This window comes from Onychostoma macrolepis, chromosome 02 (genome assembly GCF_012432095.1).
Source record: "Onychostoma macrolepis isolate SWU-2019 chromosome 02, ASM1243209v1, whole genome shotgun sequence".
NCBI lineage: Eukaryota > Metazoa > Chordata > Actinopteri > Cypriniformes > Cyprinidae > Onychostoma > Onychostoma macrolepis.
Genome location: NC_081156.1, coordinates 28,716,700 through 28,728,830, shown reverse-complemented (window position 1 = coordinate 28,728,830; position 12,131 = coordinate 28,716,700). Strand labels below are relative to the sequence as shown.

Below are 12,131 nucleotides of genomic sequence, written 5' to 3'. Positions count from 1 at the left end.
GTTATATTTGAATGATTTTAATATTTTTAAAATAATAATAATAAAACAGTAACACCGACTCAAAGGGCTGACAACCTGGATTCCTCATTGTACCTGTGGTTGTCCGTGCTGGAGGTTTTGGAGACTCCATGATGTCTCTGTGCATAGATTTGGGGCGTGGCTTCTTCTGCTTGACACTAGAGGGGCGTGGCTTAATAACACTGTCCATGTCCTCCATCAGTTTGAGCTGCTGCTTCCTCAAATATTCATCTTTTATATACTCCCGTCTTGCCTTCTCTTCCTCCTTCTTCTGACGCTCCTCTTCCCCTTTCAATCTGATTATGGAAGCAGAGAATCCAAGTACGATGAACAAATTTCCTTGAAATCTTGCTTGAACAAGTTTAATGGCTTTTACAAACCATTTTGGATTCATTTAAACACAGAACCAAAACGGGTGAATGTTGGATGGAGCATATTCCAGTGACTAGTAATTTCAATGAATTGGTTCAGCTTTTAATTTGTGTTGTCACTCAGAAATGTTCTGGAATGAATTGAACTTCAAATGCTTTAAAGTGCTCATGAAATGAGAAATCAAATTTGCCTTGATCTTTTGGCATATAAGAGGTCTTTGTACTATTAAAACATCCTGTAATTTTCATAGCTTAAAATGTCCTCCTCATTATAAACAAAGCATTTATTTAATCAAGCTCCAAAAATGACTCGGATTTGAGAGGGCATGATGGTGTCACGGGGGCACAAACATTTGCATAAACACTGCCTCCAGAGCAAAACATCGATGAACAGTCTTCTCACTATAGGCCCTATCCACAGGCATCCAGTTGGCTTAACGGCTGACACTTGATTACACGCACATTACAAAAGCACATAGAAAGTCTGTCGTCAATAGGACAAATTGAGTGAAAGAACAGATATCAGAAGGTTCCAAGCGTAAGGAACAAGTGGACAGTTTATTTTTAATGGGATTGTTCTGAGCATGTTGTTTTGTAAACGAGGCACAGTGTCACACAGAGACAGAGTTCACAAAGAAACATTTGTTGAAAGATGAATTGGTACCAGATCTGACTGAAGCTGCATCACAAACCGTAAGTAAGCTTTGTCTGGAAATGACCGTTTTATTTTGATCATGTTGTCAATGCAATAGTGAGGGGGCGGGGCATTGATACGGTTTCCTATGCAATGATGTTAGCCAATCATAACAGTGGCCGATTACTGACAAGCCTTAAAGGACACGCCCTTTGTTTTTTGTATGCAAAAAAACTATATTAACATTATAAGTAAACCTCAAGGAACATATTCAAATAAAATAAAAATCCATGTCATGACCCCTTTTTTTTATTACTACATACTGTTGAATATAAATGAAAATAACTAGTTCTCTTATATTTATTTAGTGACAAACAGTGTGGAAAAAACAGCTTTGAATATGTTTTGTGTGTATTATTATAAAAACATAAAATTTATTTTACTGTTTATTAGGGCTGCCCTTGACTAAAGATATGTCCTACGTCATCCGCCCGACAATTAGCGGAAGCGAAAGAAAAGTGTTTATAACGTTTTATATATGGATATTTTTCTTACAAAGACGCATTGATTCGCTACAGGAGGCCTTTATTCACCCCAGAGCCGTGTGAGGATTTTACTATGTATGGATTCGCTTTATTTGATGTCTTTTGGACTGCTGAACAGAAACACCCGCCCACTGCCATTATAAAGCTTGGAAGAGCAAGGACAATTTTTAATATAACTCCGACTGGATTCGTCTGAAAGAAGAAAGTCATATACACCAAGGATGCCTTGAGGGTGAGTCAATCATGGGCTAATTTTCATTTTTGGGTGAACTAACCCTTTAAATCATAATAATGAGCCTTTAATTGCCTACATAGCCTATAAGCGCTCAAGTGCATGCATAAAGCTTGCCACAGCACACCGGCAGATATAATGATTATGAATGAGTCAGGGAAAAACAGTAAAGAGACTATTAAAGTGCCCCTATTATGGATTTTTAAAAATGATCTTTCATGCAGTGTGTAACACAGCTCTAAGTGAATAAAAACATCCAGCAAAGTTTTAAATCTGAAACTGCACAGTGTATAAATTTATTGTCTCTCAAAAAAAAAAAGTAGACTCTGAATCATTGAAAGAAGTCGTTTTTAAAACTAACCCCAAGCCATTTCAAGCTGATGTCAAGATGAAACATTAGCATATTGCCCGCCCACTTGTTGCTGCGCAGACCTGGGAAAACTTGTACCTCCCCCCACCCCCCCTTTCAGATGACACGCAGCTCATTTCTCCATCACTGCAAGTTACTGAAACCACAATTTAAAACACGCAACACATGGTAGAGGCACGTTTGTGCGGCAGAGCGTCTCTCTCTTGCACTGTATGGACGTGACAGACAACTAGTTGTCCAGTCCTGTTCCATTCACACAGTGCGTGTTCTGAGAATGCGCTTGTGAGTCCTGAAAATTTACAGGTGTGAGTTCTGTTACAGAATGCAGTTGTCACACCCGTAAATAACCGTACTGTGTGTAAACGTAACCATATTAAGGACTAAAATACAGGACTGACAATCGTATTTTGCTGCTGTGTGAACTTGGCCTATGTGTGGCAGGACTTCCCGTGGGTTATATATAGCGGTTCACATTTACAGGTCTGAGTGATTGCTGCTTAAAACCATCGGTCAATTTTCGCGTTGGTCTGAAAGAAAATGCAAATTCATTCTTTGCCACTAAGTGCCGCTTTTGGAGCGGTAAAAATGGCTGTTACCCCGGTATGATTTCTGTGAGCATGACATGTTGAATTAGCTACACTATCTATGATTGAGTGGCTTTGTTTACTGTGATTGTGTAGTTCTCTATTACTGTGTGATGTTGGAGTTGTGGTGTTTTTCATACCGTGCTGCTTCTTTCTTTTGTTCCATCTCGGCCTCCTGTTGCTGTTTCTTGATCTGCATCTCTTTCTCCCGCCGTAGCCTTTTTTCCATCAGAGCTGCTTTCTTCTGTGCAATATCCTCCTCTGGCTTCAGGTCATCCTGAGTCACAGCAACACAAACAAACAATCATTCAGTCTGACACAAAGAACCTCATGTGCAGTTGGGTGTACAAGACAATGTCTCTCACAGAACATTGTATAGTGCTTCACAGTAAATGACAGAATACTCAAACACATTTTTAAAAAATGCAAAGAGTCTATCTCAGATGAGCGCTTGCTTGAAACTACAAAGACATGCTGAAGCTGTTGAACTGAGTTACCATTCCTGTCAAATACAAAGAATTTAAGTATTTTGTTAGTTTGAAATAAACCCCTGGTTTTGGATATTTTAGAGAAAAATGATCAAATATGGCAGTAAAATCTGCTAATTATTGGGAATACCTCAAGTAAGTTCATTCAATGTTTTTTTTTTTTTTATTCAATTGCTTTAACGTGTCAATTTAGGGTAGGGTTTTTCGATCTTTCAGATGCCACGGACCCCTAAATATGATTAATCTCTTGTAAGGGACTACATTTTAAAAGGCAGTAAAAAGCCATTATACTGTGTTTAAGAGGCTATTTATTTTCTAGTCTAAAGGCCCAATTCATACTGTGAAAGTAATATTGCAAATAAATGTAAAATATTATTATATTACATTAGATTATTAATTTTTTCTACTGTACTGTTACTGTACAATAAGCTTTATTTACTTATTTATTTACATGTTTTTTTTTTTTTAATCATTTCCCCCCCATAGTTATAAATTATTTAGTTAGTTTATTTATTTTAACATTTTTTAAATTGTTGTAAAAACCTGATTTAGGCAACTTTTCTTTATATGTGAGTGTTTTCAGCTCTCCGAGTCTTCATACTTTCTATGTAAATATCTGAATCTCACCCTAAAGAAGAAGCCACAGCACATCTTCTGGTCTGGCCTAGAATCTGTCCCAGTCTCCGTTTCTCTGCTGCTCTCAAGATCGTGTCCATCCAGAGGCTTCAGAACAGAGAGAGGAACCTCAATCAGATCCTTCTTCTCATGTGACCTTTCTTCATTTGTGTGTCCACTGGCCATTACCATGGAATGGTCCATTGTCTGCTGAGACAGAACCTCAGATGTTGGCGCATTCATGATTTTGTCACTCTTTCCAATGTCCTGTTTTTCTTCTCCCAGCTTTTCATTCACCTGAGCAGATGGCGAATTTGCAGCTGCTTTTTGTGCATCTTTGGGCTCTTGCTTACATGGCTTTTCTCTAGATGTGTGGTCCTCACTCGAAGGTCCCTCGTCATGTCCCAAATAGGCGAATGAGCTAGACTGTGACTGACTCTGCAAAACACGTCTCAGTCGAGGCAGGCTGTCCACTGACTGTGGCGTGTTGAGCATGCGGCTAAAAGGGGTAACCTTCAGCTCATTGGGCCTTGGCGTTCGTGGTGTTCTTGCATGGAAAGATGCAGACTTCCTTTTGATCGTAGAGGGTGAACGGTGTGTCGTGCGTGGTGAACCAGTGGATGACAAAATGGGGGAGAGCGAACCCACTGAACCTCGACCAACTACGCTGCTGCTGCGCAGCTCACGCAACTGTTTGCGTGGCGACGGATCCGGAGGCGAAATCTCCCAACTTTGGTGTTCACGCATCTGCATGATGTGTTCCTGCTGCTGTGCCAAGCGCTGCATCTCCGACTGTAGAAAGCTCAGAGACGTGTTCAGGCGCTCAATGGATCGCGTATAATCCCCCAGGTCCACTTCCACGGCTGCTTCCTCCAGAGGTGATTTCGGTGGTGCACCGTCTGGTCGACATCTCTCAAGCCTAGAATCAGTGTCATTCGAATTCAAAGATGTTTTTGGGGGTTGTGGGTCACTGGTTTGTTTTTCCCGACCATCTGGGCCTTCGCTGTCGCCCACTAGTGGCGACACGACTCCTTTACGCCTGACCACATTGAGGAAGGCGGTCCTGCCCATGCGCTGCCTGTGACGCGTAAAAGCCTCTTCGACTTTCTTCTTCTGTGCCTCAATGGCTCTACGTTTTTCTTCTAGCTTCATCTTCAACTGTACCATCTCCGATGCCAACAGGTGCGAGGGATCCCGAGGGGAGGTGATGCGAGAGGGGCTGCGGGCATCAGGAGTAATCGAACGAACTGTCCCCGTCGCTCCTGGGGTTGTGACGTTCAGGTCGCCGCTCTCAGGCGTGTTACCACCGCTCCCACTGCTGCGCCCATCACCGTGGTTTAATTTACGAAACTTCTGCTCGGCGAAGCTGGTCATGCGAACTGCAGAACCCAATGAGGAGGCCAGGCTGGTGGCCAGGGAGCGTGTTTCCAAAAGACTCGGACACGGGCTGCCGGATGTCTCCGGAAGTGGACAGGAACGAGCTTCGCAATCCTGGTCCATGTCTGAATAGTCCTTGAGGGATGAATCCTCATCCTGTCCGTCCTGGATATCCTCGGTACGGACGTGGATTCCAGTGTCCATGTCAGTAGAGGTGGAATTTAGGTCCACGTCATCTGCTGCTCTAGTCTTGGAAAGCGAGTCCTCTGGATCATTTGTATCAGATGTGGACTTGTGGGAAGACGGGTTGTGCAGGAAAAAGGCGCTGTCCCCAGATGGGAGCTGCAAGCTGCTGTGGGGTCGCTCAGAGTCATGGATGATCTTCAGGGCTTCTTCTATACTTGGGGTGTTGGGCTGAGGGTCATACGGAGGGCTTGAGTTATCTGCCGATACACCATTTGAGTACCTGAAACATAGGATATTTGTTCAGTTTTAGAGAACTCTCAACATTTTGATAACTATTACTTCAAAATAAAACAGTTTGCCACTGAATACAATAAAGCGTTCTTATATATATCTACCACCTAAAAAAAGAAGAAATAAAGCAGCCTGTCTCAGAAGCTAATCTACAGTGAAAATCAGAGCCATGGTTTACTGTGCATTTATACTGAAGCTGATTGAGTGAAGAAGCATGCATTTCTACAGAAGCCAAGCGTCATGCTTGTGTGGTGGATTGTGGGATTGATAGCAGACTGGATAAAGTGTTAAAAGCATTCAAAAGTTGAGAAATTCTCAACTTTATGCAAACGGCAGCAAATGTCTGCGAGGTTGAGATAATGGCATTTGTCTTAAACATTTCTATGCAGACTGTGCTGGAGTTTCAGTTGGATTTAGTGTAAAAGTCACATTGTTTACACATTGCAAACGTTACATGTATGCAAAATACCACAGCTTAGACAATTTCATTGCAAATAAACTGGCTTATCAATAGGTACTGAACGGAGTCGGTATTTGATAATACTGCAGAAATACTGCATCATCACCTTTTCACAATTTCAGTATCGACTTAACAAAGGACTTGTACTAGTATGGACTGTATATTGTGCTTTTGTCATTTTGACAGTGTCCTTCTCCATTCAGTTCACTTCTTTTACGTTTCAAAAAAAGGCACAAAAGATTTACCCAGCGTAGTTTGCCAGACGATGTCTGCTGATCTGTCTGTTGGATTCCTCATCATCCTCCTCACGTATTTTGCTGTGGGCGTTCCCATTAACGGGCTGGAACGAGAGGTTCCTTCGCATGCCTCGGGCCGCGTGGTGAACTTTAAAACCCAATCTTTCAGTGCTTGCTGATCGGCTCAGTCCACGTCCTGAAGATGAACTCATGCTGTCATCAAGTGGAATCTCAAATGATATCCCATGAGCTGAAGACCTGAGGACAAGACAAACAGTAACTCATCCGCAGCATGTAAAGAAATAGAGAGTTTGTAGAGGGCACAAACCGTTTCTCTTTAGGCCATGTCCCCACACATCCGTCCACATACGACATGGAGGATGACCGCCTGATAACTGCTGTGAGAGAAAGAAATACCCATAAATTGTATCAGTGTGTGCTAGAGCCATGTTTTTCCAGCTGAGCTACAGGAGACACAAAACTAATGAGAGGTGCAAAATTTTTTATAAGTTCTACAAAATTGTCCCAAAAGTCTTACCTGAGTTGTCATTTTTAGGTTGTGACCTAAAAGATGAAATTGTTTGGAATATAAATTCAGACTTGCATAAACTCATGATCAATAATTTAAATTCTTTGTAAATATCAAACTTGCATTGTATTAAAGACAAACCTAGACTGATCCGGACTGCCTGGCCTGTGGATCAGGTTTTGTTTGGTTATGGGAGCCATTGTAATGGACTGGGATGGGTCAGATACTACAAAAGAAGAGATAAATAAAACCGGTGTTAATAAAATGCATGACATGCACACCAAATATAATGACACCAGATGAGACAGACCTTACCTTTGGTATTGAGTGTTCGGGGCTGAACAAAAGATGGTTTCACAACTTCACACCACCAAAATAGCTCTGCCATAAACACAAGGTAATTACTCTGAAAACACACAAACACACTAAAATTAATGAGAAGAAAATGATGAAACTTTTAAACAATCTCTCTTCACTCTCTTCAAACATTGAACTGACGTGTTTGTGATGTGCTGGTCTTGTAATGTTCCTCTATAACCACAAGATGTCAATATTCTCCTGTAGATTGTAATAGACTCTTACTAACTTTAAAAAGCAAGATGACAGCTACTGTACATATATACTGTGCATGTATGTAGTGTACTGCCTACTATTATTTAAAAATTATGAAACCGTATGAATTGTTACTTTAGGTATTCTTTGCATGCAGAAATTTTCCATACTACCCACAGTATACATACTATATACTGCATGACGAATAGTAAGGATGGTCATGTGATCTGAACATGGTGGGAGTGAAGCCTAGATTCTGATCACCCAATAGGCATCATAACATTCTGATGTGACAGAACACACAAACACAAGTTTAAGCTATTTAAACAGCGTAATAACTGTGCAAAATAACTGACTGTCCTTAGTGTATAACATAATACAGAGCATTTATTGAGAGCAACAGTGCAGCAACCATAAGAGTCTCTTTCAGTGCATTAAAGGGTGTTCTGACCCAACAAGAGCAACAAAGCAACCGGGGCAGGCTGACACGAACAGAACAGACCCAGCACTCTCTGCTGATTTATTCAGTCCTGACACCTTTATTTCACTATAGTTAGTGGCTTGTGTTAGCCTCATGAAAAAGGCCTAATTTAGTGAAAAACACACCACTTAAGCCCTAAATGACCAAAGAAATCAGATGTACCTTTGTTTTACTGGAGAGCATGTGATTGGCAGAAGCAGCCAACAAGTATTTTAACCTGGTTTACATAATTGACCACAGACTCATCTGACATAACGGCAAATCCACAGCTGCCAGTTTGGAAAATGTAACACATTTTGCTCAAAAAATATGTTATGATGGTGGCTGTGTGAGGTAACGGCTTCACATGGACTGTGTTTATCTAGATAAACCACTTCACTAACATAACTGTTTGAGGCAATCCACTTGGCAGAGCTCTCACATACACACAAACGATGACTCAGTCATCCCAAACCGTCAGATTTAAAACATGCACTGGTCGGCTTTCCTTTCCTGCACCAGCCCTGCTGAAATTCCCTGTAATATTCCAGTGATCACTCATTCATCTTGGCCTCAAACTAAAAAAAGATATTCAGTGGAAAATCACCACAGAAAGCGCTCAGAATCTGTATCCTAGAAACCATGTAAAGTTTGCAACACTGAACCAAATGGGAAACACATATCATATTCATTGTGTTGGAACATCTGAGAAAACTTCTGATACTAAATCATACCAGGAAAAAATAATAATAAAATTAGCACAAAAGAAATAAAATAATTTAAAAAATCAGCACATCAAATCAGAGCAGATTTTCTGAAGACAATAAGAATAGTGAGTGTCATGCAACAATCCTCATCAAAACATGTCAAGATGATCTATCAAAATAAAATCCATCAATAAATCTTTTAGTAAAATGGTATCAGTAAAGACATTTACATGTATTTATTTACAAAAAAATTTACATTTTACTCCTCTTCTCGATCTTGGCAAATAAACCTGCCAATGTATATCACAAGTATTGTCAGCTCCTTTTCGAATTGCTTTTGTCCCTCTTTTGTTAGTCGTTTTGGATAAAAGTGTCTGTTAAATGCATAAATATAAATGTAGTAAAGAGAAGTAAACTGTACTGACGTCAGGTTTACCTTGATGGTGCTGGAGGCATACAGCATATCCTCCAGGGTGAAGTGACAGCAGTTGTTGAGGTTTTCTCTGCAGAACTCCTGGATCAGCTGGAGATTGTACAGACTGTCAGCCAATGACATTGTTTCTTTGACACAGATATCTGGATGGGGAGGGAACAAACCACATAACAGCAAATGACATTATGAGTATATCTGAGGGGGCAGAGACAGAACTCAAATAGAAGCCAATGGAGATTCATAAAGACTGTGAGGGCGGGACCAGGATGTGTGATGTAACGAGCAGAATCCTCAGAGTCACGGGGTGGAGATGTGTTTATGTTTGAATAACTGCTCCTCTGTTCTCGCTCAAACTTCCATTCACGCACTCCTACTCGCTCTGTCTATTCCTTTCACTCATTTCTTCCTCCACCCACATATACCCTTATTCTTATGAAGAAATTCTGACTTTTATATAGCAAGGATGCATTAAATTGATCAAAAGTGACAAAGACATTTGTGGTGTCATCAAGTGGCTTTAGTAGCACATTGTCTTTCAAACCAAGTTTAAATAAAAATTAAAAAAAACCTGCTATTATATCACTAAGTCAAGTTTTAAGTTAGGCAGGGACTTTGTGTCCTTCAGAAGACTCTAAATATCTGAATGTTATGTTTGTGGCACGAGGGACTTCAGAGAGAGTTTAGTGGATAATGTAGTTTTCCTGATGCTGTTTGTGTGTGTATGCCTGTTATCTATGGGGCCAGATTAGGGCCAGAGTATTTTGTAGAGGGTTTATCTGTACAGTCCTCTGTTGGAAAATTGTGCTACAGTATTTCAACTACACCTCTCACTGAAACAAAATTAAGACAATAAGAATACACTCTTTCTGACTAAAGTATATTGCAGTTGTGTAGGTTATTTCCGTAGACAATGTTCAAGTCTAAAACTACACAAAAATTACACTTTATCGGTCTCTGTCAGAAAGAGATACATTAACGAGAAAACTAGTGCGCTATTTATAGAGGCTATATCTTTAACACCAAGCATTTCTGCAGACTCTGTTGATCTTCTCCTTGATTCCTTTAACTCAAAAAGTTAAGAATGTTATTGAGGATATTGCTCCTGAAAAAGTCAGTAAGAAGACTGGCAGACAGAAATCACCTTGGAGAAAATCAACAGCAGTTCAGAGTATGAAAAGACAATGCAGAAAAGCTGAGCGGATGTGGCGGAAGACGAAACCTGAAATCCACTATAGCATCTATAAAGACAGCCTTCATGCTTTCAGTCTCAAACCCAAAGAGATATTCTTTATTAAAGTTAAGATTTGTCCACGCCACCCTATAACGGCTCATTCAAGCACGGCCCCACATGTCTGCGTCACGATGTGGAAATATTTGCTTAATGCTGCCCAAATGTTCACATACCTTGACTCTAGGGGTCAAACAACTAAAAACCAAGTCAAAAATCTTGGGGTGATTCTGGAGACAGACCTTAGTTTCAGTAGTCATGTCAAAGCAGTAACTAAATCAGCATACTATCATCTCAAAAACATTGCAAGAATTAGATGTTTTGTTTCCAGTCAAGACTTGGAGAAACTTGTTCATGCCTTTATCACCAGCAGGGTGGATTATTGTAATGGTCTCCTCACCGGCCTTCCAAAGAAGACCATTAGACAGCTGCAGCTCATCCAGAACGCTGCTGCCAGGAATCTGACTAGAACCAGAAAATCTGAGCATATCACACCAGTCCTCAGGTCCTTACACTGGCTTCCAGTTACATTTAGGATAGATTTTAAAGTACTTTTACTCATTTATAAATCACTCAATGGCCTAGGACCTAAATACATTGCAGATATGCTCACTGAACATAAACCTAACAGACCAATCAGATCATTAGGATCAAGTAAGTTAGAAATACCAAGGGTTCACACAAAACAAGGGGAGTCCACTTTTAGCTATTATGCTGCCCGCAGTTGGAACCAGCTTCCAGATGAGATCAGATGTGCTAAAACATTAGCCACATTTAAATCCAGACTCAAAACTCTGTTTAGCTGTGCATTTGTTGAATGAGCACTGTGCTACGTCCAAACTGACTGCACTGTATTTTATGTATAATCATTTTTATTTCTAACTGTTCTAAATTCATTTTAAATCAATTTTTAAATACTTTTAAACGTTTTTAAATTTCTGGTTTCATTGTTGTGATCTTTTTTTTTTATGATTATTTTACCTCCTTTTTATGTAAAGCACTTTGAATTACCATTGTGTATGAAATGTGGTATATAAATAAACTTGCCTTGCCTTGCCTTATCATACTTGGTACAAGATTAGAAAATCACTACTAATTGTGCGGTTTAAAGGGTTACTCCACCCCAAAATGAAACTTTTGTCATTAATCATTTACCCTCATGTCGGTCCAAACCCGTAAAAGCTTAGTTTGTCTTCGGAACAAAATTTAAGATATTTTGCATGAAACCCGGGAGGTTTGTGACTGTCCCATTGACTGCCAAGTAAATAACAATGTCAAGGCCCAGAAAAGTATAAAAAACAAAGAGGAATCAATACGGTATGCCGCACTGTCTGAAACATGTCTATGCTTGTGTGCGCTTCGGTGCGCAAATAACGAATTGAGTTCTGTTTCATTTCTTCTTGTGGTTTTAAATAGCTTAAACATGTAAATTGGCAAATGAATCTGCAAATCACATGACGAATGGTGGGGTCTGAACCTGGTCCGTATATCACGGATCAACTGCGAGCCGTTTAAGCAAAAACCTTTTATTTACTGATTTAACATGAAATCGTCAAATTGCTACTCGATATCAATCGCATACAACGAAAATACAGAATAATTAGAAAAATAATTTACGCAAAATAACATTTTCCCCAGAACTTTCTCGTGAGCCGGTAGGAATTCTTCCACGGCCCGGTAGTGGGTCGCGACCCAGTGGTTGGGGACCTCTGGTTTAAACGATGTGCAATTTGACATTATCGAGAATTTGAGAGTGCACGCATTCATTACGTGAAGTCTAGACTAGTGTTCGAGCGTAGGGTGTGTTCTTTCACT

General features: G+C 40.2%; 1 protein-coding gene across 3 annotated transcripts in view; it reads right to left on the bottom strand.

Moving 5' to 3' along the window:
* camsap2b (calmodulin regulated spectrin-associated protein family, member 2b) overlaps nucleotides 1-12,131 on the bottom strand; it is a 58,842-nt gene that overhangs the window by 7,371 nt on the left and 39,340 nt on the right. For 2 of the 3 annotated variants that reach the window (XM_058797397.1, XM_058797413.1), the window contains exons 7-15: nucleotides 9,092-9,231; nucleotides 7,252-7,342; nucleotides 7,078-7,162; nucleotides 6,946-6,971; nucleotides 6,736-6,805; nucleotides 6,417-6,665; nucleotides 3,870-5,700; nucleotides 2,895-3,031; nucleotides 94-314 (exon numbers count right to left, since the gene is read on the bottom strand). In XM_058797397.1, the coding sequence (XP_058653380.1) occupies nucleotides 94-314; nucleotides 2,895-3,031; nucleotides 3,870-5,700; nucleotides 6,417-6,665; nucleotides 6,736-6,805; nucleotides 6,946-6,971; nucleotides 7,078-7,162; nucleotides 7,252-7,342; nucleotides 9,092-9,231 (2,850 nt within the window). The remainder of the gene's footprint in view (nucleotides 1-93; nucleotides 315-2,894; nucleotides 3,032-3,869; nucleotides 5,701-6,416; nucleotides 6,666-6,735; nucleotides 6,806-6,945; nucleotides 6,972-7,077; nucleotides 7,163-7,251; nucleotides 7,343-9,091; nucleotides 9,232-12,131) is intronic. The other variant, XM_058797406.1, reaches the window with a different exon arrangement.